Consider the following 23,591-nt stretch of genomic DNA (forward strand, 5'->3'; position numbering starts at 1 on the left):
AACATGATTATTAGATCACTAGTCTGATTTTTGCTTTATTTCCAAGTTCTTACCTGCCATCTGCCATCATTTTCAGAAAGTACATTCTAGTTTGTTATGTCTGTCTTCAGATTTTATACAAGTGGTAACCTTTTTAAAGAATGAATTCTTATTTGTTTGTATGTGTGTTAATTAGGACTTTCATTTACAAGTATTAATTTGAGCTAAGTGAAGAAAGAAAAGGGAAATTTATTTTAAGAATATAGAGGGACCAAAGAACCCAAGGGCAGGAGTGGAGGTTAGTCTCAGGATGGAATTAGAACTAAAAACCAGAAAGCCATCAGGTTTCTTGCTAGCATCACTTCTTGCTTGTATTTGCTGCATGTTTCTCTAAGCAGATCAGCCTTTTGGCTCTTCTGTTCAAATAGTAAAATATGGTAACCCCTCTCCTCCACAATATTCATTTAGCAAGTAGCAGCAGATAATTGAATCCTCTTTTTCCCAATAGCTGGGTCACATGTCTACATTGTTCTAACTAGCTATTGTCTGGAAAGGAGTGGTGGTGATCTTAGTAGAAAAATAGCTGCCCAGGCAGCTAAATGAACTGAACTAACTCTGGTTATTATACTTTGAAATGTGTCACAGCCAGATCATCTCATCTTTTTTAAGGATTACTTCCCCACAATATTGCTCCATGAGTTATCCTATTGTTTTCCTATTTGGTCATCTATCTTTTTTTTCTTTTTTCTTTTCCTACTTGATGATGATTTTTTAAAAATTAAAATATAATTAAAATACAGTTTCAGGTATACAATGTAATGATCCAATTCAATACATTACTCAGTGTTCATTAAGATAAATATACTCTTAATCCCTTTTATTTCATTCATCCCTCTGCCCACCTCCGTTTGGCAACCACTCTTTGTATTTAAGAGTCTATTTTGTCTCTTCTTTTGTTTCTTAAATTCCACATATGAGCAAAATCATATGGTATTTGTCTTTCTCTGACTGATTTATTTCACTTAGCATTATACCTTTAGGTCCATTTATGTTGTAGCAAATGGCAAGGTCTCATTCTTTTTTATGGCTGAGTAATAGTCCGTTATAATAATATAGCACATCTTCTTTATCCATTCATCTATGAATGGACACTTGGGTTACTTCATATCTTGGCTATTGTAAGTAATGCTTCAGTAAACAAAGATGCATGTATCTTTTAGAATTAGTGTTTTTCTTTTCTTTGGGTTAATACCCAGTAGTAGAATTACTAGATCATATGGAAATTCTATTTTTAATCTTTTGAAGAACCTCTGTATTGTTTTTTCAGAGTGTGTGCTGCACCAATTTGCATTCCCACCAACGGTACATGAAGGTTTCCTTTCCTCCACAGCCTTACCAACACTTATTCCTTATGTTTTGATTTTAGTCATTCTGACAAGTGTAAGGTGGTATTTCATTGTGGTTTTGATTTGCATTTCCCTGATGATTAGTGATGATGAGCATCTTCTCATGTGTCTGTTTGCCATCCATATGTCTTCTTGGAAAAAGGTCTATTCAGGTCCATTGGCCATTTTTTAGTTGGATTATTTGGGGGGACGTTGGTGTTGAGTTGTGTAAGTTCTTTATATATTTTGGATATTAATCCCTTATTGGATATATCATTTGCATTTCTATTCACTGGGTTGCCTTTTTTTCTTGATAGCTTCATGTGCTGTGCAAAAGCTTTTTACTTTGGTATAGTACCAATATAATTTAATTTTGCTTTTGTTTCCTTTGCCTCAAGAAACATACCTAGAAAAATGATTTTACAGCCAATGTCAAAGAAATTACTCCCTGTGTGTGTGTGTGTGTGTGTGTGTGTGTGTTTTCGGAGTTTTCTGGTTTGAGGTCAGACATTTAGATTTAGGTCTTTAATCCATTTTGTATTTATTTTTTTGTGTGTGGTTTAAGAAGGTGGTCCACATTCATTCTTCTGTATGCAGCTGTTCATTGTACTCTGTACCATTTGTTGAAGAGACTATAATTTCCCCCATTGTATATTCTTGCCTCCTTTGCCATAGGTTAATTAACCATATACGCATGGGTTTATTTCTGGGCTATTTATTCTTTTGATCTATGTGTCTGTTTTTGTACCAATGTAATGTATTGAATTAGATCATTATACTGTGTTTTGATTAGTACAGCTTTGTAGTATATCTTGCAATTTGGGATGTTATACCTCCAGCTTTGTTCTTTTTTCTCAGGATTGCTTTGGCTCTTTGGAGTGTTTTGTGATTCTACACAAATTTTAGTATTATTTATTTCTAGTTCTTTGAGAAATGTTGGTATTTTAATAGGGATTGCATTGAATCTGTACATTGCTCTGGGTAATATGGACATTTAAAAAACATTGGGGAAAAATTGGGTCTTCCAACCTGTAAGTGTGGAATATTTTTCCATTTGTGTCATCTTCAGTTTTTTTTTTTTTTTTTCATTAGTGCTTTATGGTTTTAGGAATACAGGTCTTTCACCTATTTGGTTAAGTTTATTCCTAGGTATTTTATTCTTTTTGGTGTAATTGTAAATAGATTATTTTTCTAATTTCTCTTTCTGCTCCTTCATTACTAGTTTATAGAAATCAACAGGGTTGCCTGGGTGGCTCAGTTGGTTAAGCTTCTGCCTTCGGCTCAGGTCATGATTCCAGGATCCTGGGATCGAGCTCTGAGTTGCAGGGAGACTGCTTCTCCCTCTCCCTCTGCCACTCCCTCTGCTTGTGGTCTCTCTCTCAAATAAATAAATAAAATCTTTAAAAAATGCAACAGATTTCTGTGTATTAATTTTGTATTCTGCGACTGAACTGAATTTATTAGTTCTGAATTTAAAAACTAGTAGTTTTTTTATGGAATCTTGAAGGTTTTCTATATATAATAGAATGTCATCTGCAAACGGTGTAAGTTTTACTTCTTTCTTACCAATGTAGATGCTTTTTATTTCTTTTTGTGGTCTGATTGCTGTGACTGGGACTTCCAGTACTATGTTGAATAAAAGTGGTAAGAGTGGATGTCCTTCTTCGTTCCTGATCTTAAAGGAAAAGCCCTCAGTTTTTCACCACTGAGGATGATGTTAGTTGTGGGTTTTTCATCTATGGCCTTTATAATGTTGAGGTATGTTCCTTCTAAACCTTCTTTATTGAGAGTTTTATCATGACTGGATGTTATATTTGTCAGTTACTTTTTCTGCATCTATTGAGATGATCACATGATTTTTATCCTTTTTCTTATTAATGTGATATATCTTGTTAATTGATTTGAAAATTTTGGATCATCTTTGCATCCCTGGAATAAATCTCAGTTGATCATGGTGAATGATTTTTTACATGTATTGTCGGATTTTATTTCCTAACATTTTGAGGAGTGTTTTTGCATCTGTGTTTATTATCTATTTTCTTTTTTTGTAGTGTTTTTCTCTGGTTTTAGGGTAATTCTGGCCTTGTAAACTGATTTTGGAAGGTTCCTTTTTCTTTTGTTCTTTTTTTTTTTTTTAAGATTTATTTATTTATTTTAGAGAGACAGTGTGCATGAGAAGGGGAGGGGCAAAGGGAGAGGAGGAGAGAGAGAATCTTAAGCAGACTCCCTGCTGAGCCACACGTAACTTCTTCTTCCTCAGCCCAACACCCCCTCTGCTTGTGCTCTTTTTCTCTCTGTCAAATAAATAAATTAAGTCTTTTAAAAAAATAAATTTTTGGTAGAATTCACCTGTGAAATCATCTGGTTTTGGACTTTTGTTTGTTGGAATTTTTTTGATTATGTGTTCAATTTCATTACTAGTAATTATTCTGTTCAGATATTCCATTTCTAATTCAATTGTGGAAGATTATGTTTCTAGGAATTTATTTTTATCTTCTAGGTTATACAATTTATTGGCATATAATTTTTTACAATATTCTCTTATAATCCTTTGTATTTCTCTGGTGTTGGTTGTTATTCTTAAATTCTGATTTTATTTGTACTATTTTTTTTTTTTTTAGATTTTGTTTATTTATTCATGAGAATACACAGAGAGGAGAGAGAGAAGCAGAGACACAGGCAGAAGGAGAAGCAGGCTCCATGCAGGGAGCCCAATGTGGGCCTCGATCCCGGGTCTCCAGGATCACACCCTGGGCTACAGGCAGCGCTAAACCGCTGAGCCACCTGGGATGCCCATATTTGTACTATTTTTTTTTAGTGAAATCTAGCTAAAGATCTATGAAATTTGTTTATCTTTTCAAAGAACCAGCTATAGGGCTGGTTTAGTGGTAATGAACTCCTTTAATTGTTGTTTGAGAAACTCTATCTTTTCTTCTATTCTGAATGGTAATCTCATTGGATAGAGTGTTCTTGGTTATAGATTTTTTCCTTTCAATACTTTGAATACATCATTCCCCTTCTTTCTGGCCTACTAAGTTTCTGCTGAAAAATCAGCTCATAGCCTTGTAGGATTTCCCTTATATGTAACTGTTTTCTGTTGTTACTTGTTTTATTGTATTTTTGTAGTTCTTCTCTGTTCCTTTCTTTTATTTTCTTCCCTTGTGGTTTGTTGGCTTTCTTTAGTGTTATGTTTGAATTCCTTTCTTGGGGCACCTGGATGGCATAGTCAGGTAAGTGTCTGACTCTTCATTTTGACTCAGGTCATGATCTCAGGGTTGTAGGATTGAACCCCATGTGGAGCTCCGCACTGCTGAGCATGGAGGCTGCTAGGAGTTCTCTCTCTCTCTGTCTCTTACCCTCTCCTGTTGCCCCTCTCTCATTCTCACTCTCTTAAAAAAAAAAAAAAAGAGTTCTCTTTATTTTATGTGTATTCTAGGTTTTTATTTTTAGTTATCATTTAGGTTCACATGTAAAACATCTTATGTGTATAGCAGTCTGTATTAAGTTGATGGTTGTTTTAGCTTGAACCCATTCTTAAAAGCACTAAGTTTTTACTCCCTCCCACATTTTAGGTATATGATGCCATACTCTGCATATTTTTATTTTGCAGAACCCTTGACTGAATTGTGTAGATGTAATTGACTTTACTGCTTCTGTGCTTTAACTTCCATATTAGTTTTATAAGTGGTTAATCAACTTTACTTGTTCACATTTGCCTGTGAAATTTTTTTCCTTTCAAAATTTTCTTACTCATTATAGGTTTTCTTTCCACTCAAAGAATTCCCTTTAACATTTCTTATAAGGCTGGTTTAGTGGTGATGAACTCCTTTAACTTTTGTTTGAAAAACTCTTTATCTTTCCTTCTATTCTAAATGGTAGTCTCATTGGATAGAGTGTTCTCGGTTGTACGTTTTTTTTCTTTCAGTACTTTGAATATGTCATTCCCCTCCTTTCTGGCCTATTAAGTTTCTGCTGAAAAATCAGCTCATAGCCTTGTAGGATTTCCCTTATATGTAACTGTTTTCTTTTCTCCTGCGGCTTTTAAGATTTCCTCTTTATCATTACTTTTTGCCATTAATTATGTGTCTTGGGTTCATCCTGTTAGGAACCCTCTGTGCTTCCTGGATCTGGATGTCTGTTTTCTTCCCCTCCATGCACCGGGAGCCCGATGTGGGATTCGATCCCGGGTCTCCAGGATCGCGCCCTGGGCCAAAGGCAGGCGCCAAACCACTGCGCCACCCAGGGATCCCTCCTTTGTGTATTTTTGTTATTCAGTTCATCTCTGACTTTTATTTTTTTAATTTTTTTTTCATTTCTGACATTTAAATATATATTTCTGTATCGTTGTTGAAAGTCTCACTGACTCTCTTCTCAAGTTCAGTATCTTTATAACTTACTTTGAATTCCTTATCGGACATATAACTTATCTCCATTTCTTTCTTTCTTTCTTTCTTTCTTTCTTTCTTTCTTTCTTTCTTTCTTTCTTCCTTCCTTCCTTCCTTCCTTCCTTCCTTCCTTCCTTCCTTTCTCTTCTCTTCTCTTCTCTTCTCTTCTCTTCTCTTCTCTTCTCTTCTCTTTTCTTTTCTTTTTTCTTTTCTTTCTTTTCTTTCGTGGAGCCTGTGTGGGGCTTGAATTCAGGACCCTGACATCAAGACTTGAGCTCAGATTAAGAGTCAGATGCTTAACCGACTGAGCCACCCAGGCACCCCTAACTTATCTGTATTTCATTTCGCTCTTTTGTTGTGGCTTTGTCTTCTTCTTTCATTTGGGACATATTTTTCTGTCTCCTCGTTTTGTTTAATTCTCTGTGTTTCTATGTATTAAGAGAGTCAGCTATATCTCCTAATTCAGAAAGTAATGGCCTTATAAAGAAGAGATCCTGTGGTACCCTGCAGTTCAAAGTCCCTTGTTCATCAGAATCAGGCGCTTCAGGGGTGTCTCCTGTGTGAGTAGTGTGTGCTCTGTTTTGTGGCTGAGCCTCGTTTGCCTTCAGTCCACTTGGTTGCAGTGGGCCATTTGCCTTTTGTGGATGCAATGGGCAGGGTTTGGTCCTAATGGTGTTAAGGGACAAGTCTAGGGCCACTGCAAGCTTGTGGTTGGGTAGTGTCAGCAGTCCCACCTGGTGCCTGCCCTCAGCCTGGGGGCTGTATTCATACTGACCTGCAGGTTGCTGTCCCCACACTGTCCCTGAGAGGCTTTCATTTGTGGACATTGTGGGCAGTTAGACCAGATAGATGCCTTCTCCCAGTCCAGGACTAATCAGAAGGGCATATTCTGCACTGCCAGCTATAAGGTTTGCTGCTGGGACTGCAGGCTGCTCACTGGTGTATAGATTATATTTCCCTCTCCCCAGGGCAAGTCACTTTGAAATGGCACTGATCTCTGTTGGAGTTGCTTGCAAGGAGTGTTGGGGCAGGAGCTGCTTTGGAGAGACACCTGCTGAATGGGTTGGGTTGGGTGGGGTGAATCCAAAGGAGAACATTTACAGGGTGCCTGGTGCTAACAAGATAGAGAGTGTTCTTGCTGGTTTCTGTAAGTGTCTGGCTATCTAGGCTTGGGTAGGGGGAGAGAATTGGTGCCCACCAGCATTTTTGTTCTGGAGAAGGTTCCTAAGAATTCCTGTCCTTTTAGTGCACTTCTGAGATTAATGAATAAACCCTCTTCAATATATCCAGGTGCTTTGGGATCCCTGGGGTGGCGCAGCGGTTTAGCGCCTGCCTTTGGCCCAGGGCGCGATCCTGGAGACCCGGGATCGAATCCCACGTCGGGCTCCCAGTGCATGGAGCCTGCTTCTCCCTCTGCCTATGTCTCTGCCTCTCTCTCTCTGTGTGACTATCATAAATAAATAAAAATTAAAAAAAAAAATCCAGGTGCTTTTCAAACTGCTGCTTCTATGCTGTATCTTGCTGGATTATTTGTTATGCTGGCCCTTTCAGGGTGGGGACTATTTTTTAATCTTCCTTTGGGTGTCTCCCATAGCTAAACTGGCTGATCTTTAAAGGACCTAGAGTTAAGCCCTGCTGATTTGCAAAAACTCCCTAAGTTAAGCCCCACTGGTTTTCAAAGCCAAATGTTACGGAGATTTGTCTTCCAAGGGCTTCTGAACCCGGAGCGCTTCTGAACCCTTCTGAACCCGGAGCGCTTAGGATGGGGTCTGATTCTTTCACTTCTCTGTGCTTGTGGTGTCCCTCCTATTTGTGGTTAGTCTCCTAAGAGGAGGGGTTGGTGGGGATAGGAGGGAGGGGTGAGCGGAAAAGATGGGGGAGCAGAGTTCGGTTATGCCTCTCCTATCTTTTTTTTTTTCTCTCTCTCCTATCCTTTTTGATGTGGAAAAGTCTATTCTGCCAGGTGATCTTTAGTTAAGATGCCCTAGGGTTGATGTTATCTCAGTGTGTCTTTGGGATAAGGTGAGCTCAGGATCCTCCTACTTAGCCATTGTCCCAGAACCTCATCAGTTTGTTTTTCTTTGTTGACCTTTCCTGTTTCTTAAAAGTACACTCAGATAATTTATTGAGATCTATTCAGCCTATATCACTCTTTTGAAGCAGCTCTTAAAGCCAGTGATAACCTAATTATAAAATCCTTAGTTTTTTTCTTGACCAATTCCCAGTACTTGGTACCTAATAGGCTTTTCTTAGCTCCCATGGTATTACACTATCTTGGTTTTCTTCCTACCCTTCTGGCCATAATTTTGCTGACTTTTTTTCCTTTTGTTCCTAAATTTACAAATCCTTGAGATTAATTTTTAGTCTCCCTCCCCCTCCCCCCCTTTTTTACATTTTCTTCCTTAATAATCTTATCTACTCAGATAGTATTAGCACTGTTAGGAGGAACTTTGACGTTTCTGTCAACTTTTATTTTCACATTTTAAATTATTGCTCATTTCTATCTGACTGTCTTGGTGAATTCTTCAGCCTAGTATGCATGTATAATCCTACTACTCCACTTTTTCTGTTTATATCTACCGTTATTTAGACACAAGGCCAAAGTGTCTGTCATAAGGCCTTGCTGAACTCCATTCCCTCTCCCTTATCCTGGCTGTTGACAGCTCAGATAGATTTTCTCTATTGAGATTGTCAAAACATTTTTATTCTTCTCCCATTGACACCAATCTAGATGAAATCTTAATTGTCTCACATCTATTGTGGTCTTCCTTTATTTTTTCCCCCTTCAAATGATTCTCCATTCCATTACCAGACCAATCTTTGTTCAGAGAAAAGTATGAGTACTTGCTATCTGCTATATTGTGCTACATTCTAACATTAGAAAATTGCTTGACAGTTTAGTAGAGCTATATAGACAGATATGTAGACGATATGACATAGTAAGTGCTATAATCAATGTAGTACAGAGGGAGCCATTAATTCTTCCTGAGGAAGATAGGAAAGGCTTTATAGGAAAAGTAACTTTCGGATTGGTTCTTGATGGATAAATAGGAGTTTTCTAGAGAGAGAAGGACATTTCAGATGAGGGATATTCACATATATATGTAAGTACAAAGGCAGGCAAACATAGAGGTCATGGTGTGTATGAGGAAATGTGATAGTTTTCAGTGTGGCTAGAAGAATGTAGTCTGGAACCAGATTGCAAAGGACATTGTATGCTATGTTAAAGAATTGGAATTTCATACACATTGGAAAGCAGCAAAATTTTAAAGTAGATACTGTTAGATTTTTACTTTGGTGGCAGCATGAAACATAGAAAATACTGGTTTGATCCCAAATTTCCTCCCTATTGATTATTGAAGTAATAAAGCTTAATCTCTATAATTTGGCATTCAAAGTTCTATGCTGATCTCCATGACCATCTTGCATATTCTCTATGCTTCAGCCAGTTTGGGCCATTTATTAGCATGGGAAAAGTCCTTGTGTTTTTCTGCTTCTGCTTGATTATTTAATTTCTGTCATCTTCCAAAGCAACTGAAAGTGACTTCCTCTCAGCTAGAGATAAATACTGTGTTCTCTGAGCTCTTGTAATACTTTGTGCTCCACTTGTGGCAGTCAGTGAGTGCTCTGAAATCAACTTGGTAGTTAAGAAGGGTTGGAGCCAGAAGACCAAGATTTAAATCCTTGGCGTGTCGTATACTATTTGTGTTACCCTGGGCAAGCTACTGGCTCTTTCTAACCCTTTCTTATGTTTTATTTTTTAAAATATTTTATTTATTTCCTTGAGAGAGAGTATGCACAAGCAAGAGAGAGAGCACGACTGGGGAGTAAAGGCAGCGGGAGAGGAAGAAGTGGACTCCCTGCTGAATAGGGGGCCTGATGAAGGGCTGGATCCCAGAAGCCCAGGATCATGACCTGAGCGGAAAGCAAAAGCTTAACCAACTGAGTCACCCAGGCGGCCCCTTTCTTAAGTTTTAAGTAGGAATAAGAACACCTATATTATTAATCTTGCATATGTTAATGTGAAAAAGAAACCAGGTAATGACTATAAAACTCTTAGCTTTACAGTATTATGCAATATTACTACTATTGCAGTATACTGTATAGAAGGAGTAAGAAGAATCCAGTGCTGAAATAATGTCTGAAGGTGAAAATAAAAGCAATGGCAACCATGCCATTTTCATATCGAGAACAAATTTCTAATAAATACCACCTTATGCGTTAGGGAGAAAAGGAAGAACTCAAAGAGTAAAGAGGATTGGCAATTTCTTGTACTGCACGGTGTGCTCATTGTCAGTACGATGCACACGGTGGTCACCATTGTGCTTCTTGTCATTTGCAAGTGTTCTCAGAGGCTCTTAGGAGTCATGGCCCCGTGCTGCCTCTACCTGGTGTGTGGCCTTGGTGAACACATATTATTGGATTTATTTTTTGTTTTTTTGTTTGTTAAAGATTTTATTTATTTTATTCATGAGACACACACACAGAGAGGCAGAGACATATAGGCAGAGGGAGAAGTAGGCTCCTGTGGGGAGTGTGATATGGGATTTGATCCCAGGATCCTGGGATCACAACCTGAGCCAAAGGAAGATGCTCAACCACTGAGCCACCCCTGTGCACCCGTATATTTGAATTTGAATAGATTGTGTTAAAGACAAGTTATTTGATAAACCATTGTATTAATTTTTATGCACTGTAAGCCTTTTAACATGTATAAACTAGGAAAATTTCTGTATCAGGTTGACTTTCCTGAAATTTGCCTCAGAAAGTAGTATCTCTATATAGCCTTCATCCCCCCTTACAGGATAATCCTTTGCAAAATTTGGATATAGACTTATCTACCTCTTCCGCATGTAACCAAATCTTCATTTCCTGTCTCTGCCTTTCCCGTCTTCTACATGGTGAGTTCCCTCACTTTGCCCTTGTGCTGCCTTGTTTGTTGCAGAATTCTACTCACCTCCATCCTCTCCTATAGTGCAGTGAATTTAAAGTTGTCTCCTTCTCCCCTACTAGTTCCAGTCCCTTCTGATTTTGATAGAGTTTGGGTGAGAGTAACTTGATAAACCGTTTACATTAAGGCTTTGTATTCCTTTTTGACTATTCAGCAGATGAGGCTTCTGCGCACTTTTCCTCATGCCTTAAGGCAGTGCTTACACATTTATGGTCTGTGGATGGCTGGCATCAGAATTTCCTGGTGGTTTTGTTTAGAATGTTTATATTCTGAGACTCCACCTTCAGAGATTCTAATCATTGGCTAGGTCTAGAGTGACATCCTGAACTCTGCTTTTAAAATTAGTACCCAAAATGATTTTTATACTCCCGAGATATTTGGGAACCTCGATGGTGCCTGTGATTGGGCCACGATTTTATCTTTTCTCCCTCCAGACTTTGTGGGGTTCATTTTTTTCTGTGGGTTTGCCAGAAACAGAGATAACAATTCGAGCTATTTGTCATTTAAAGTAGAAGGGGCTGCTTATTATTGTTATTTTTTAAGCTTTTTAAATTTATTTATTCATGAGAGATACACAGAGGCAGAGACATAGGCAGAGGGAGAAGCAGACTTCCCTGTAGGGAACCTGATGTGGGACTCCATCCCAGACTCTGGGATTGCGCACTGAGCCAAAGGCAGCCGCTCATCCGCTGAGCCACCCAGGCATGCCTGCTTACTATTATATTAAATAGGAAAGCTCCACTTGTTATAAGCATGAATACTATGTATATCAAGCAGGCATGGATTTTAGTCTTGACTTTTCAGGGTCTTATCAAGATTATTGGGTTGTACCCTGGAAGACAGCTGAGAAAGGGAACTCAGAAGCTTGGTTTCTGTTGTAAAATGGCATACAGACTTTTGGAGACATTTCTATTTTTTCGTTGTTGTTTGCAGAAATGTAAGACTGTATGAAAAACATCTTTGGTCACTTACAGATTGGTCACTATGATAAGTTTGTGATATTCCTATTTCAATTACTAGCGAGCAGGGAAGGAGCAATTAAAGTGAATTGACATTTTCCAGCTGATGGTAGACAAAGTCTGGAATTTGCTGCCTAAACTGCCATATTGATTAGACTACAAGTGGACAGTGGAGGGAGTAAAACATGAAATTTAGAGTACTCTATAGTTTTGCTATTAAGTTTTTAGAAATAATTTTGTAGGACTTGTAGACTAGATATGATATTTAAATTTATTTTAAAATGTATATATTTTGAATTAAGTTTATAATTAGACAGTTTATAGTTTTCTCCCCTCATTAGCCCTTTATATATCTAATGGTAACTTTAATTTTTTTTTGATCGAAGAAGTTAGTAGGATTATTATTTCATTTATAGGAATTTTTTTATAGCAGATCTTTTCAGGGATATATTTGTTTTATTGCTCAAATGTTGGTATCTTTCTTCTTTCTTTTTTTTTTTTTTTGTTGGTATCTTTCTCAACACTTTTTTACTTCGCTTTCAAGATTTCCTTTAGGTTTTCTGGGTCTTAAGGTAATTAAGCACACACCTGGTAATAAGGATTTTTTTACTAATACATATTGTACTACATATGGGATTAGTTTGAATTTATGTGATACTGAGCATGGTTAGTTAGAAATCCAGCATTGAGCTTGGTTTTGGCTCAGGTCATGATCTCAGGGTCCTAAGATCAAGCCCTGCAGTGGACTCTCTGCGAGGCAGGGGTCTGCTGGATATTCTTTCAGTCCTTCTCCCTCTGCCCCTGCACCTCCATGCATACGCGCACACTCTCTCTCTCTCAAAGAAATATGTCTCTAAAAAAAAAGAAAAAATCCAGCATCGAGGCTTAAGTTTTGTACTTCAGTTTTTATTTTTCTAAAAGCTCTAAGATCATATTATCTTTTTCCAGAGAGATAAAAATTTGATTTTTATCTGAACTAAGTAGTGAAGTATTTTTATTATAATTTTGGTTATTGGAATTATATTGGAGAAATTTCTCTTTTTTTAGTTATCACTTAGCCAAATTTTTTACTGCTAAATCAAAATAAAATCATGATAAAGCATATTTTTCTTTTCCATATTTTCTAGAAAATAAAAATAGTAATGGTAGAAACCATGCATTTATATCAGGATGCTTGCAATTTATTATTAGAGGAGGAGAGGTCTATGTATATGCAGAGACTTAAAAGTGAATATCTCCTATTTTAAGAAAATACCTCTGGTTTCCATAATAATAATGTTAAGTCTAAATATTTCAGTTTAAAATTGTGCAAACAGCACGGGGAAATGCAGGCTATGGAGTGTGTATATCATGGGAGAATGCTGCCACCTGGTGTGTACATGATGCTATCTTATGTCTCCGTTGGCTTTTGTTACGCCAGCTGATAATACAAAGGGCTTTCTTCACCATTTGGTAATATGGTTAGATGAGTAAATGTGTAAAACATTTATTTTTTTCATTTTTCATGTAGTAAAATCAATCCAACTTTTCTTTTTTCTTGGCAGAAGAAAGGTCTCGTATTTTGAAGATATTAAATCTGGTGTCGTTAGCTCTGAGAATTGGAAAGTCTGAGGGATCAGTGTGGTTAATTATCTCTGGGATTAGTAGAAAAATGAATCCTTTTATTTGAATCTTATGGAATGTTGATGATTCTTTGATCAAAGAATCTTCTTCATTTCATTGCTTTCCATGCTTTGGGATCATTATTCTGAATGCCAGAATTCATTATACTATAGATAAAGGAAGTAAGGACATGGGGCTTACTGACACAGCCATAGTCCTTGATTTTTAAATGTCAAGTGCAGAAGAATGACTATAATAATAACATGTAATAGTGCTTTGAAAAATATTGATGTCATGCAAAAAGTATCCATTAAATCATTTTGGTTACTTGAGGGCATGACTTAGTGGGTTTCAGATATTACCTCTCACAAAACTGAGGGTTCACTTTCAGGTGCTCACAACTAGCTTAGCTGTGTAATCATGATTGCTTCTCTGGGCGTAAGTTTCTTCATCTGAAAAATGAGCAGTTGAACTGAGTGATTTCTAAGGATCTTTTTTAGCTTTAAAATTCTAATGACTATAAAGTTTTATTCTTAACTTTTAAAATGTTAATGCTATAATGCCCTTCAAGTAACTTATTATATTCTTCTGCATAAGAAATTATTTTTAAAGTTTAATGTAATCACATAGTTGTATTTAACTGTCATAAAGTATATTAGTAATTTGAGGGGATACCTGTGTACAGAAGTTTAAAACCAAAAACCTTGGAAATTTGCCTACTTTTTATTTAATATGTGAGGTACTTGAAGATACCAGAAGGCTAGTTTTGGAGTAACCTAGATTTTAAATATACACTATTTTAAGCAACATAACACTATTGGGGTGGGGGGGGGAGCACAAATGGATTCCAAATGCCTACATTTCAACTTCTGGGAAGGCTCCAAAATTTGGTATAAGTATGATAATGGTATATAAATGGTAATGGTATAAGTATCATAGGCAGAATTTTCTAATTGAGATGATAAGAGTGAAAAAAAAAAAAACAACCTTTAGCCTATAGTTGAAAACTTGAGAATTCTTTAGGTTATTACCCAACTGAAAAGTTAAGGCCAGTGATTCTTCAGACTGTAAATTTCTTCATTTTTGAGTGCACAGCAGCAGATATTTTCTGCTTCCCTTGATTCATTTTTCTTGTGCAGTGCTAAGAGTGAACACATGTAATCAGGTTTCACTTTTTACTTTGAGGCCATATGGAAATAATTTTTTAAAATTCTGAGCATAATTTTAAAGAAAATGATTCTTGTTGTTAAGCTATGTAAACATGCCAAATTCAACATCTGTACTGGAATAATTTCCCAGTGCCTAGTGATTGTAATACCAAAGCAGAATGACTATATTGATATTTTTGCATTTATATTAACACCAAACTATTGTTTTGTACAGACTTCATGACAAATGTTTAAATTCACCAATAAAATGCATTTCACAAATAAAAATTTATGCACATAAAACATAAAGTAAAAATGTTAATTAGAATGTGCATATCATCCTCATGTAAACTATTATGGAAATACAAAATATTAAGTAAATTCTACTTCTTAAAAGGAAGAGAATTTAATTGTGAAAAAAAAGTGAAGTGGATGATAACTTAATCAATTTTAGGAAATGTAATCTAAAGAAAATGGGAAGTCAGATTTTCCAAAAGCTCTCTTCCAGAACCTCCCTCTTCAATGAGGTAGGAATGTGAAATCAGAAGTAAACATTGGGTGATAATTCACAGCAGGCTCACCTACAAATCCAGTCTCTGGATTGACTCGAGATATTTTTGAATACTTTGTATAGGGACTCAAGTTTTTATGATAACAAACTAGTTTTAAAGAGCATGCCCAGTTTTTTTTCCCTTACTTTTATGTATGTATGGAGACCAATTAATGACCTGTACTTGGTTCAGTTGTGTTATGTTGTTAGCGTTGTACTTGTGAAAAGTCTTTGAATTGGATGAAGTATTATGATTGTAATAAAAAATTTGCTTGTCAGTTGTTGTGTTCTTCCTTGGGAATTACGGAGAATTAGAATGCTTTCTAAAGAATATATCTTTATTTTGACATTAAAAAAATTGAGATATAATTGACATGTAATTAATTTCAGATGTATAACATAATGATTCAAAATCTGTATATATTGTGAAAAGATCACCACAATAAGTCTGGTTAACATCTATCTATCTCCACACATATTTACATATTTTTTCTTGTGATCTATTTTGAAATTCTAATGCAGCAAATAACTTTCTATATAGAGAAGAGTTTTTTTTCAAGTATTTTCATGATAGGCTGCATAATTGAATTTCCAATAAAATTTGTTGCCCCAATATACTAGGGCACTATGCTGAACCATGTACTAAATGCTGACAGACTGCTTCAGCGTGATCGCTTGTTGTGTTCTGCACAGGCCTAGACCTATCTTTTCTTATGTAATGTTCAAAATTTAAGGAGTCATCGATTCTGACGAAAACGATTATTAAGACAATGAAATACTAGCATTTTGGAAATGAAAATATAGTTTTAGGATATTAAAAACTGGTGTAGTCGTTAACTTAATATGTAGGTCAAGGTAGAAATTGGTAGTTCCATGGAAGTTGGTGGGTTTAGAAGGTTTATAAACCTGGCTCTCAGATTTTTAAATCTTTTTAATTAAATATCTACTACTAGGAGTATCATTACTAATGAACTTACTCTGTAAATTGGTCATTTTTCTAATATATACACAATTTGGGTTTTTTAAAAAAGATTTATTTATTTATTCATGAGATAGAGAGAGGCAGAGACACAGGCACAGGGAGAAGCAGGCCACCTGCAGGGAGCCTGACGTGGGACTCCATCCCGGGGCTCTGGGGTTCCCTCCGTAAGCTGAAGGCAGACCCTTAACCACTGAGCTACCCAGGCGTCCTGCAAAAATTTGCTTGTTATTCAAGTTTTATTTTAATTGCAGAGTTTTTTAGTCCATCCTATAATGTAAACTAATAACGTACAAATTGATGCATATTTATACTCTATATTTTTCTCTTTTGTTCCTTCGTTTTCCTTTGAATGCATTAAATTTAATAGTTGTTGCCCTTCATGAAGCAGGTGCTGCTCATCAGAGTGATTCTGTATTTAAAAATAAAGACATTTTGAAAAATATTCTATTTAAACTAATGTATTATTAGTAGGATAGGTCTTTTAAATAATAGTGAAAGTTAATGTCAATGATATGCTGTTCAATTTTGAGATGTTTAGCCTAGGTCTAACATATTTTTTTTTTATTATTATTAGGCAAGAAGTTATGAAATGGAATGGATGGGGATATAATGATTCCAAGTTCTTCTTCAATAAGAAAGGCCAAGTTGAGTTGACTGGGAAAAGGTAACTATTTGGTTTATTATTTTGTTCCTTTTTTCTTTTTTCTATATAAAATTTTAAACATAAATAACAAACATTATCATGTTAAATAGTAGACATACATAAAAATTTCCTCCCTAAATTTAAAATTATCAATGTTTTGACATAATTGCTCCTTCCTTTGTCTGTAATATTTTAAATTCTGGCATTGTCACATCACTTCTAAATATTTACATATGTCTCCTTTAAAAATATAAGGACCTAATATTAGCTAATCATAATAATACCATTATCACACTCCCCAAAATAAGAGAAATTTTATATCTGATTATCGAGTCCACATTTCACCGGTTATCTAAAAAATGTTATTTTATAGGTAATTTGTTTGAGTCAGGATCCAAAAAGGCCTCTTTAGTCATCATACCACCCAATCTCCATGTCATTGACTTGTTTAAAGTAACTCCATGGGGGATCCCTGGGTGGCTCAGCGGTTTAGCGCCTGCCTTCGGGGCAGGGCGTGATCCTGGAGTCCCGCGATCAAGTCCCACGTCGGGCTCCCTGCATGGAACCTGCTTCTCCCTCTGCCTGTGTCTCTGCCCCTCTCTCTGTGTCTCTCATGAATAAATAAATAAAATCTTTAAAAAAAAAAAATGTAACTCCATGTTTAGGAATGGGAATTTACTACTGGGCGTGGGTTATTTTGGAAGGTGGACAATTTTAGGTCTTTGTGAATATAAATAGTATTTTTAAAATTAGTTTTCTGAGATATATTAGGGAAGAAGTAATTAAGAAAGCAATTATAAAAAAAATAAAAAGCAATTATTTGTGTGATAACCTTCACATTTCTGAAATATTTTTGGTAATGTGTGGATAAGAATTTTAAAGAATATTTGTATTGTACTGTTCCAGATGCAGATAGAATTGTAAAGTAAGTTCTTAGTTGATTTTAAGAACTGATTCTGCCAAAGGTGGTGTTTTGGATGGTTTGTTTTTTGAATTTTAGTAATAACTTTTGAAAGGACAGTATTTGCAAACACGTTAAGATTTGAATGCTGGCTCTATAAATTAAAAATTGAGAGTAGGTGAAAAATTAGATCAGATATAGTTTGAATCTGTTCCAGTATTTTGCTTTGACTTAGTATCTGTTAGGCTTAGGTTAATATTTTTAAAACTTATATGGCATGTCAATATATTGCAATATCAGGAAGAAAAGTTTTATTCCTTTGGGGAAAGTCTTTCTTTGCAACATAATCATTCCAGTTTTCTGGCTTAAATATACTTTATACCTGAAATAAAACTTCAGGAGTAGTAATTAGGAACCAATTATAATAAAGGTGTGAAATGTACATTTCCTCTTTAGTAGTATTAGAAAAACAAATATTCTCATTCCTATCATTAAGTGTGACTGAGCACGATGTTGGTGGAGGCTTACCTGAGAAATTGTGTAATTCAGGTAGAAAGAATTTCTGGTTAAAATTAAGTTTACCAGTGTTCTAAATGTTGAATGTTTTGTGTTTTATTTTTTTTTTATGGTGAAAAAATTTAGATTTAGATTTATAGCCGGCTGGACTCAGTTTAGATGATCCCAATTTTGTTGGCAACATCCAAAGCATCATAGTCAGGAGCCAGTCGAACATATGCTTTCTTCTCTCCATCAGGCCTGATCAAGGTGTTGACCTTGGCCACATCAATGTCATAGAGCTTCTTCACAGCCTGTTTGATCTGGTGCTTATTGGCCTTGACATCCACAATGAACACAAGTGTGTTGTTGTCTTCTATTTTCTTCATGGCTGACTCAGTAGTTAAGGGGAACTTGATGATGGCATAGTGATCAAGCTTGTTTCTTCTGGGGGCGCTCTTTCGAGGATATTTGGGCTGCCTTCGGAGACGCAGGGTCTTGGGTCTTCGGAATGTAGGTGAGGTGCGGATCTTCTTTTTTTTGTGACTGTGCACGCCTTTCAGCACCCACTTTCTTAGCTTTCAAAGCCTTTGCTTTGGCTTCGGCTTTGGGAGGGGCAGGGGCTTCCTTCTTCGCCTTCGGCGCTATCTTCGTGAAAGGGCTGTTTTGTGTTTTAAATGGAATAATGTCTAATATAGTAGAAACTTGTCTTTGTAGAAACTGGCTTTGCAAAATCTCCTGAGGGGAGGAGAAGTAAATCTTCTGAACTTAGAAAATCAGTTTCCTCTCCTCTTAGACACTGTCTTCATTTCTTTCCCTCTTTGGACCTTGAAAGCATTGCATCTTTATTCTGTTGGAGGGGAAAAATGGTCATTTGTGCACAGTGCTATTGAAAGCATTAGACACCTACTGATTTCTGTAGGTACTATAGGCTGTTTAGTGGTTTGTGTTAGAAGTGTATATGTGCAAAATGATCAGTTACAGAAAATTTCACAAATAATTACATTTTAGTGGTGCCGTGGGTTCAGAGTCTGGTTTTTATTTTAGGTGTTCTGGCACTAGATTTGTCCGTTTTCACAGAGAGGATCAGGTTGTAGAAGTCTGACACGTGTGCCAGATATACTTATTAAAAAAACATTAGAACCTTGTATATTCATTTGTTTAAATTATTCCTTTTTCCTTGTATAGAGCACTTGTTACTGCCCTTCATGATATTAAGATACATAGAACATAAAATTTGTTTTTTGTTTTTTGTTTTTTTTTATAAATATACTTTGTTTAATTTCTACAGTTTTACATTTTTTTTTTAAAATTTATTTTATGATAGTCACAGAGAGAGAGAGAGAGGCAGAGACACAGGCAGAGGGAGAAGCAGGCTCCACGCACCGGAAGCCCGACGTGGGATTCGATCCCGGGTCTCCAGGATCGCGCCCTGGGCCAAAGGCAGGCGCCAAACCACTGCGCCACCCAGGGATCCCAAATTTGTAATTTAGATATTTGGACAGCGTAGATTCAGAGCAAAGGGGATTCAGTGGTCTTAAAAGAGATTTTTTTAAAAGAAGATTTTTATCCAGGTTGTAATAGAACCAAAGAATGTATTTGTTTGGCTTCTGACTTTGGAAGATTGCTGCTGCTACCACTTTAACCAGAATTAGTCCTTAAAGGCTTCATTTCTTTGTATTAACTCCTGAGTTAGATCCGGTGGGAGAAAAGGGAAGCGAATGGGGTATGTCTGACTAGCAGAGCCTACAAGTGAGACCGATAAGGTGGATGTCAGGCACGTTTGCTTTAGTGGAAGGTATAGCCTTTGCTTTTCACTAAGACTAATCTAGAGGGTAATTCTCCAGATACAGAAATAGAATTTAAATGCTCTAGGATTAAATATGTGCTACATAAACTATTTAATAACTAAAACCAATAACTAAATAGTATTCAGTTCCCATTTTAGTGCTTTCAGAAGTACCATTACCTTGTCACAGACAGGCTAATAAACTGGATGGAATTGGATCATAGCTTTCTATAAATCTAGTCTAGCCTCCCAGGGATAATGGTTGAATTCATAGATTTCTTCAGTTTTTATCAGAAAACATCGTTCTATAGCTATTACTTGAGCTCCTACTGAATTATCTTAAAATAACCATTAAGATGGATAGTGATATTTTCTCAAAAAGAATTAGGGGTTTGAGGATGAGAGAGGTTAAATACCTTACTTGAGGTCACTCGCTCAGTGGGAAATTGGAATTAAAACCCAAGTGTTTTTAAGCTTTGGTCTTGTGCTGTTTCTATTGTACTGGGCTTCTGCAGATAACCATATTCACCCGTTGTATTGGTCTTGTTTTCTCTCCAAACTCTGAGAGCACTTTATAGTAGCATTCCACCTACTGAGAAGAGTTAGTCATATGGTAAAAAAATTACCCCATGACAGAAATTCCTATTTTTCCAGTGAAAGGCACAGCGCAGAAGCAAAAGAAGGTTGTGATATTCTTAAAAGAGAAAGTGGAATTTATGACTGACTATAAAGGATGAGTTCCAAGAAAACACTGATTAGGCTGAATGGTATTAATTCACCATTTTGTGTTAATAATATTAGATTGTGAAGACAATTTTTGGAATTCTTTCTTTTTATTCTGGCATTGTAGTGGACTGAACAAATCACAGACCTTTTGTTTTCTCTAAGTGCATAGAAAACATGAATAAAATGTCCTAAGAAAGAAGTAAAACAGGGCTGGGGAAAAAGAGGAATTCTTAGGTACCAGAAACCAAGAGTGAGTTTCAATGAAATTTTATGGAGGTTCCCTTATTTCTGATCCAAAGACATTGAAAAGATAAATTCTTATAAGCAGTGTGGTTGACTGTGTATATGTGTGTAACACTGGCATTTCAAACCCAGCCATTAAATTAGTATATGTGCTGCTGAGAGCACTCCAACTATTAAATTAGAAGCAGTTATTGTAAACTGTTACAGATCTTTGGGAAAAATCGGGAATTTTTTCCTGAATGGGGTCTTATATTCTAAACATATTTATAGTTTGTCAGTTTATAAGTCCCTAGATTTTATTATCTTGCCATTCTTTCTCCTTTTAGATATTGATGAATTGAGTCCTCCTGGGTTTAAGCAGCAGGAGATAGTACTTCAGAGCTAATGCTGTATATTACTACAAACTAAAATTTTTGAACAGTATCATTATTGAATTTAACATTAATTGGTGCTTACAAAGTGCAAAGTTAGTGTTTAAATTGAGAGAATTTGTTTGGATTTGTTGTACTTTATATTTCTGTGGCATAATTTTTCATTAAAAATTTTGCCTGATTATAAAAAGATTTTTAAATTTCTTAGCAGTTGTGGCAGTCACTCTGAGGATAGATGTTGTATCTACTAATATTTTGCTGCCTCTGTGCAGTGCCACAGAGTGAAAGTACTTGTCTTTAATCACAGTAAATTCTGATGTGCACCTGCTTCTTGAATATTTATGTTCTCAGAATTTTTTTTCCACAAAGAAAGGGATCACAAAGTGATTTCTTTGGTCCTGAAAACTTCCCCTGGTTCTGTATCTTCTACAATATAGTTTAATTCTGTCCTGAGGGAAGGTGGTGAGTTGATCCCACCTTATATTTTGCAATGAGAACCATTTCTTAAAATTCTCAAACTTATCTTCAGTCATGATTAAAAATCTGTTCAGGAGTCACCCTTTTTCAATAACTGGAATAGGTACCTGGCTTTCTTCTTAACACATTCCTGGCAAAAGTTGTGTGTTTCCTGCCTATATAGTCATCCTACCAATTAAGTGTCTTTGTAGCTTTGACTAAACTAGGTTGTAATTTAATTTCTTTTTTTGTTTTTTTAGGTTGTAAGTTTCTTAAGAGCATAAGTTATAATACCAATTCTCTGTGTCCTGCAATGACCAGTAATCTTGAGTGTTAAATGATGTTTATAGTTCTGAATATAAATCTAAATTATTTTACTGTAATGTAATATTCAAGTTATTCCATGGCTGTTTCTTAAGTTAAATACTTCTAATTCCTTACTTTTCTTATAATGTTTGTTTTCAGTCCATTTACTTTCTTGACTTCAAAGTTTGCATTTTTGCTTTATGATATTTTATGAGATTTTTGGAGCCCTTGGCAGTATGCTAGGCTTTATGATAATTAAGTTAGGCTTCCTTTACCGTTTTTCAAATCCTAGGACATCAGATGCAAGAAAAAGTACAGTTGAAACAGTTGAAAAGTTTACATTCTGACATGAAACTCCTTGAACTGCATATTTTGTGCTGGAATTGTAGATAATGGAGCAAAGTCTTTGTTTTTTAGAAACATAGTTTTCTTTTTTAAAGATTTTCTTTATTTGTTTGAGAGAAAGAGAGGAAGTGAGAGCTTCCGTGCACATGCACACACTTGTGCACAGGCAGGGGTTAGGAAGAGAGAGGGAGAAGCAAGCTCCCCGCTGAGCAGGGAGCCTGCTGGAGGGGTTCAATCCCAGGATCCTAAGATCATGATCCGAGCTGAGGGCAGATGCTTAACGGACTGAACCACCCACCTGGGCACCCTGATGAAGGAGCAATGTCTTAACTCAATATTCTGTCATGCAAGATACTTCTTCAAAGTCTGAAATATTGGGGATCCCAGGTGGCTCAGCAGTTTAGCGCCGCCTTCAGTCCAGGGCGTGACCCGGGGGTCCTGGAATCGAGTTCTGCATCAGGCTCCCTGCATGGAGCCTGCTTCTCCCTCTGCCTGTGTCTTTGCCTCTCTCTCTGTGTCTCTCATGAATAAATAAATAAAATCTTTAATAATAAAAAAAAAGACTCTTTCGTCCTCCCTTGCCCCTCCCTCCTCTCTAAAATAAATAAATCTTTATTTTTATTTTTTAAAATAAATCTTTAAAAAAGAAAGCCTGAAATACTGTGCATTCAGATATGAAAATATATTGTTTGTCTTAATGACAAAATGTAATTTTAAATTTTATACATGACAGTAACAGAAACTCTATTAATTCAAGTATCTTGAAGGTGGTCACCTTTTTGTTTTATGGATAATATTATTTGTGAATTAAGGGATTCAAAAAGGTCTGAGTATGATTCTATCATGAATATCAAGGATCTAATATATTTTATGGAGACCTAAATTAATTGTACATTTAACATATAAAGACCCAGTATTAAAACCTAATAGTTCCAAATTAGTCTTTCGTAGGATATTACTAACACACAGTGGCATATCTGTTAATAACCAGCTTTCCAGAATTTGGACTTTTACTTCAGTTGAAATAAAGAAGATTTTATATGCTGAATGACTATCTATAGTTGTTTTAGTTATGAGTCTTGTATTCTCTTTGATTCCAGTTTCTTTAGATTTATGAAAAAGATATTATAGTACTTCAAAAATACCACTTCAGTTTGATTTTTTAGCACCTTTTAGCACATTTTTTAACAGACTTTTTTAAAACGTGTGTTCTTCATGTTTTTTCATTTCTGCTATCATTTTTGTTTTATTAATGTTTAAAGATTGATTTGACAATTGTAGATAGAATTTTTGTTGTATAATTTGAAGTTAACATAAAGAGTGACACCCACTCAGCCTGTGACGAAACGAGAGCTTTTTGTCACTTCCAGTTAAA

General features: G+C 35.9%; 1 protein-coding gene across 1 annotated transcript in view; it reads left to right on the forward strand.

Annotated features, from left to right (window-relative positions):
• AGPS (alkylglycerone phosphate synthase) overlaps positions 1 to 23,591 on the forward strand; it is a 131,529-nt gene that overhangs the window by 12,217 nt on the left and 95,721 nt on the right. The window contains exon 2 of the mRNA XM_072752024.1: positions 16,516 to 16,605. Coding sequence (XP_072608125.1) covers positions 16,516 to 16,605 — 90 coding nt within the window. The remainder of the gene's footprint in view (positions 1 to 16,515; positions 16,606 to 23,591) is intronic.

This window comes from Vulpes vulpes, chromosome 3, assembly GCF_048418805.1.
Source record: "Vulpes vulpes isolate BD-2025 chromosome 3, VulVul3, whole genome shotgun sequence".
In the NCBI taxonomy this organism is placed as follows: domain Eukaryota; kingdom Metazoa; phylum Chordata; class Mammalia; order Carnivora; family Canidae; genus Vulpes; species Vulpes vulpes.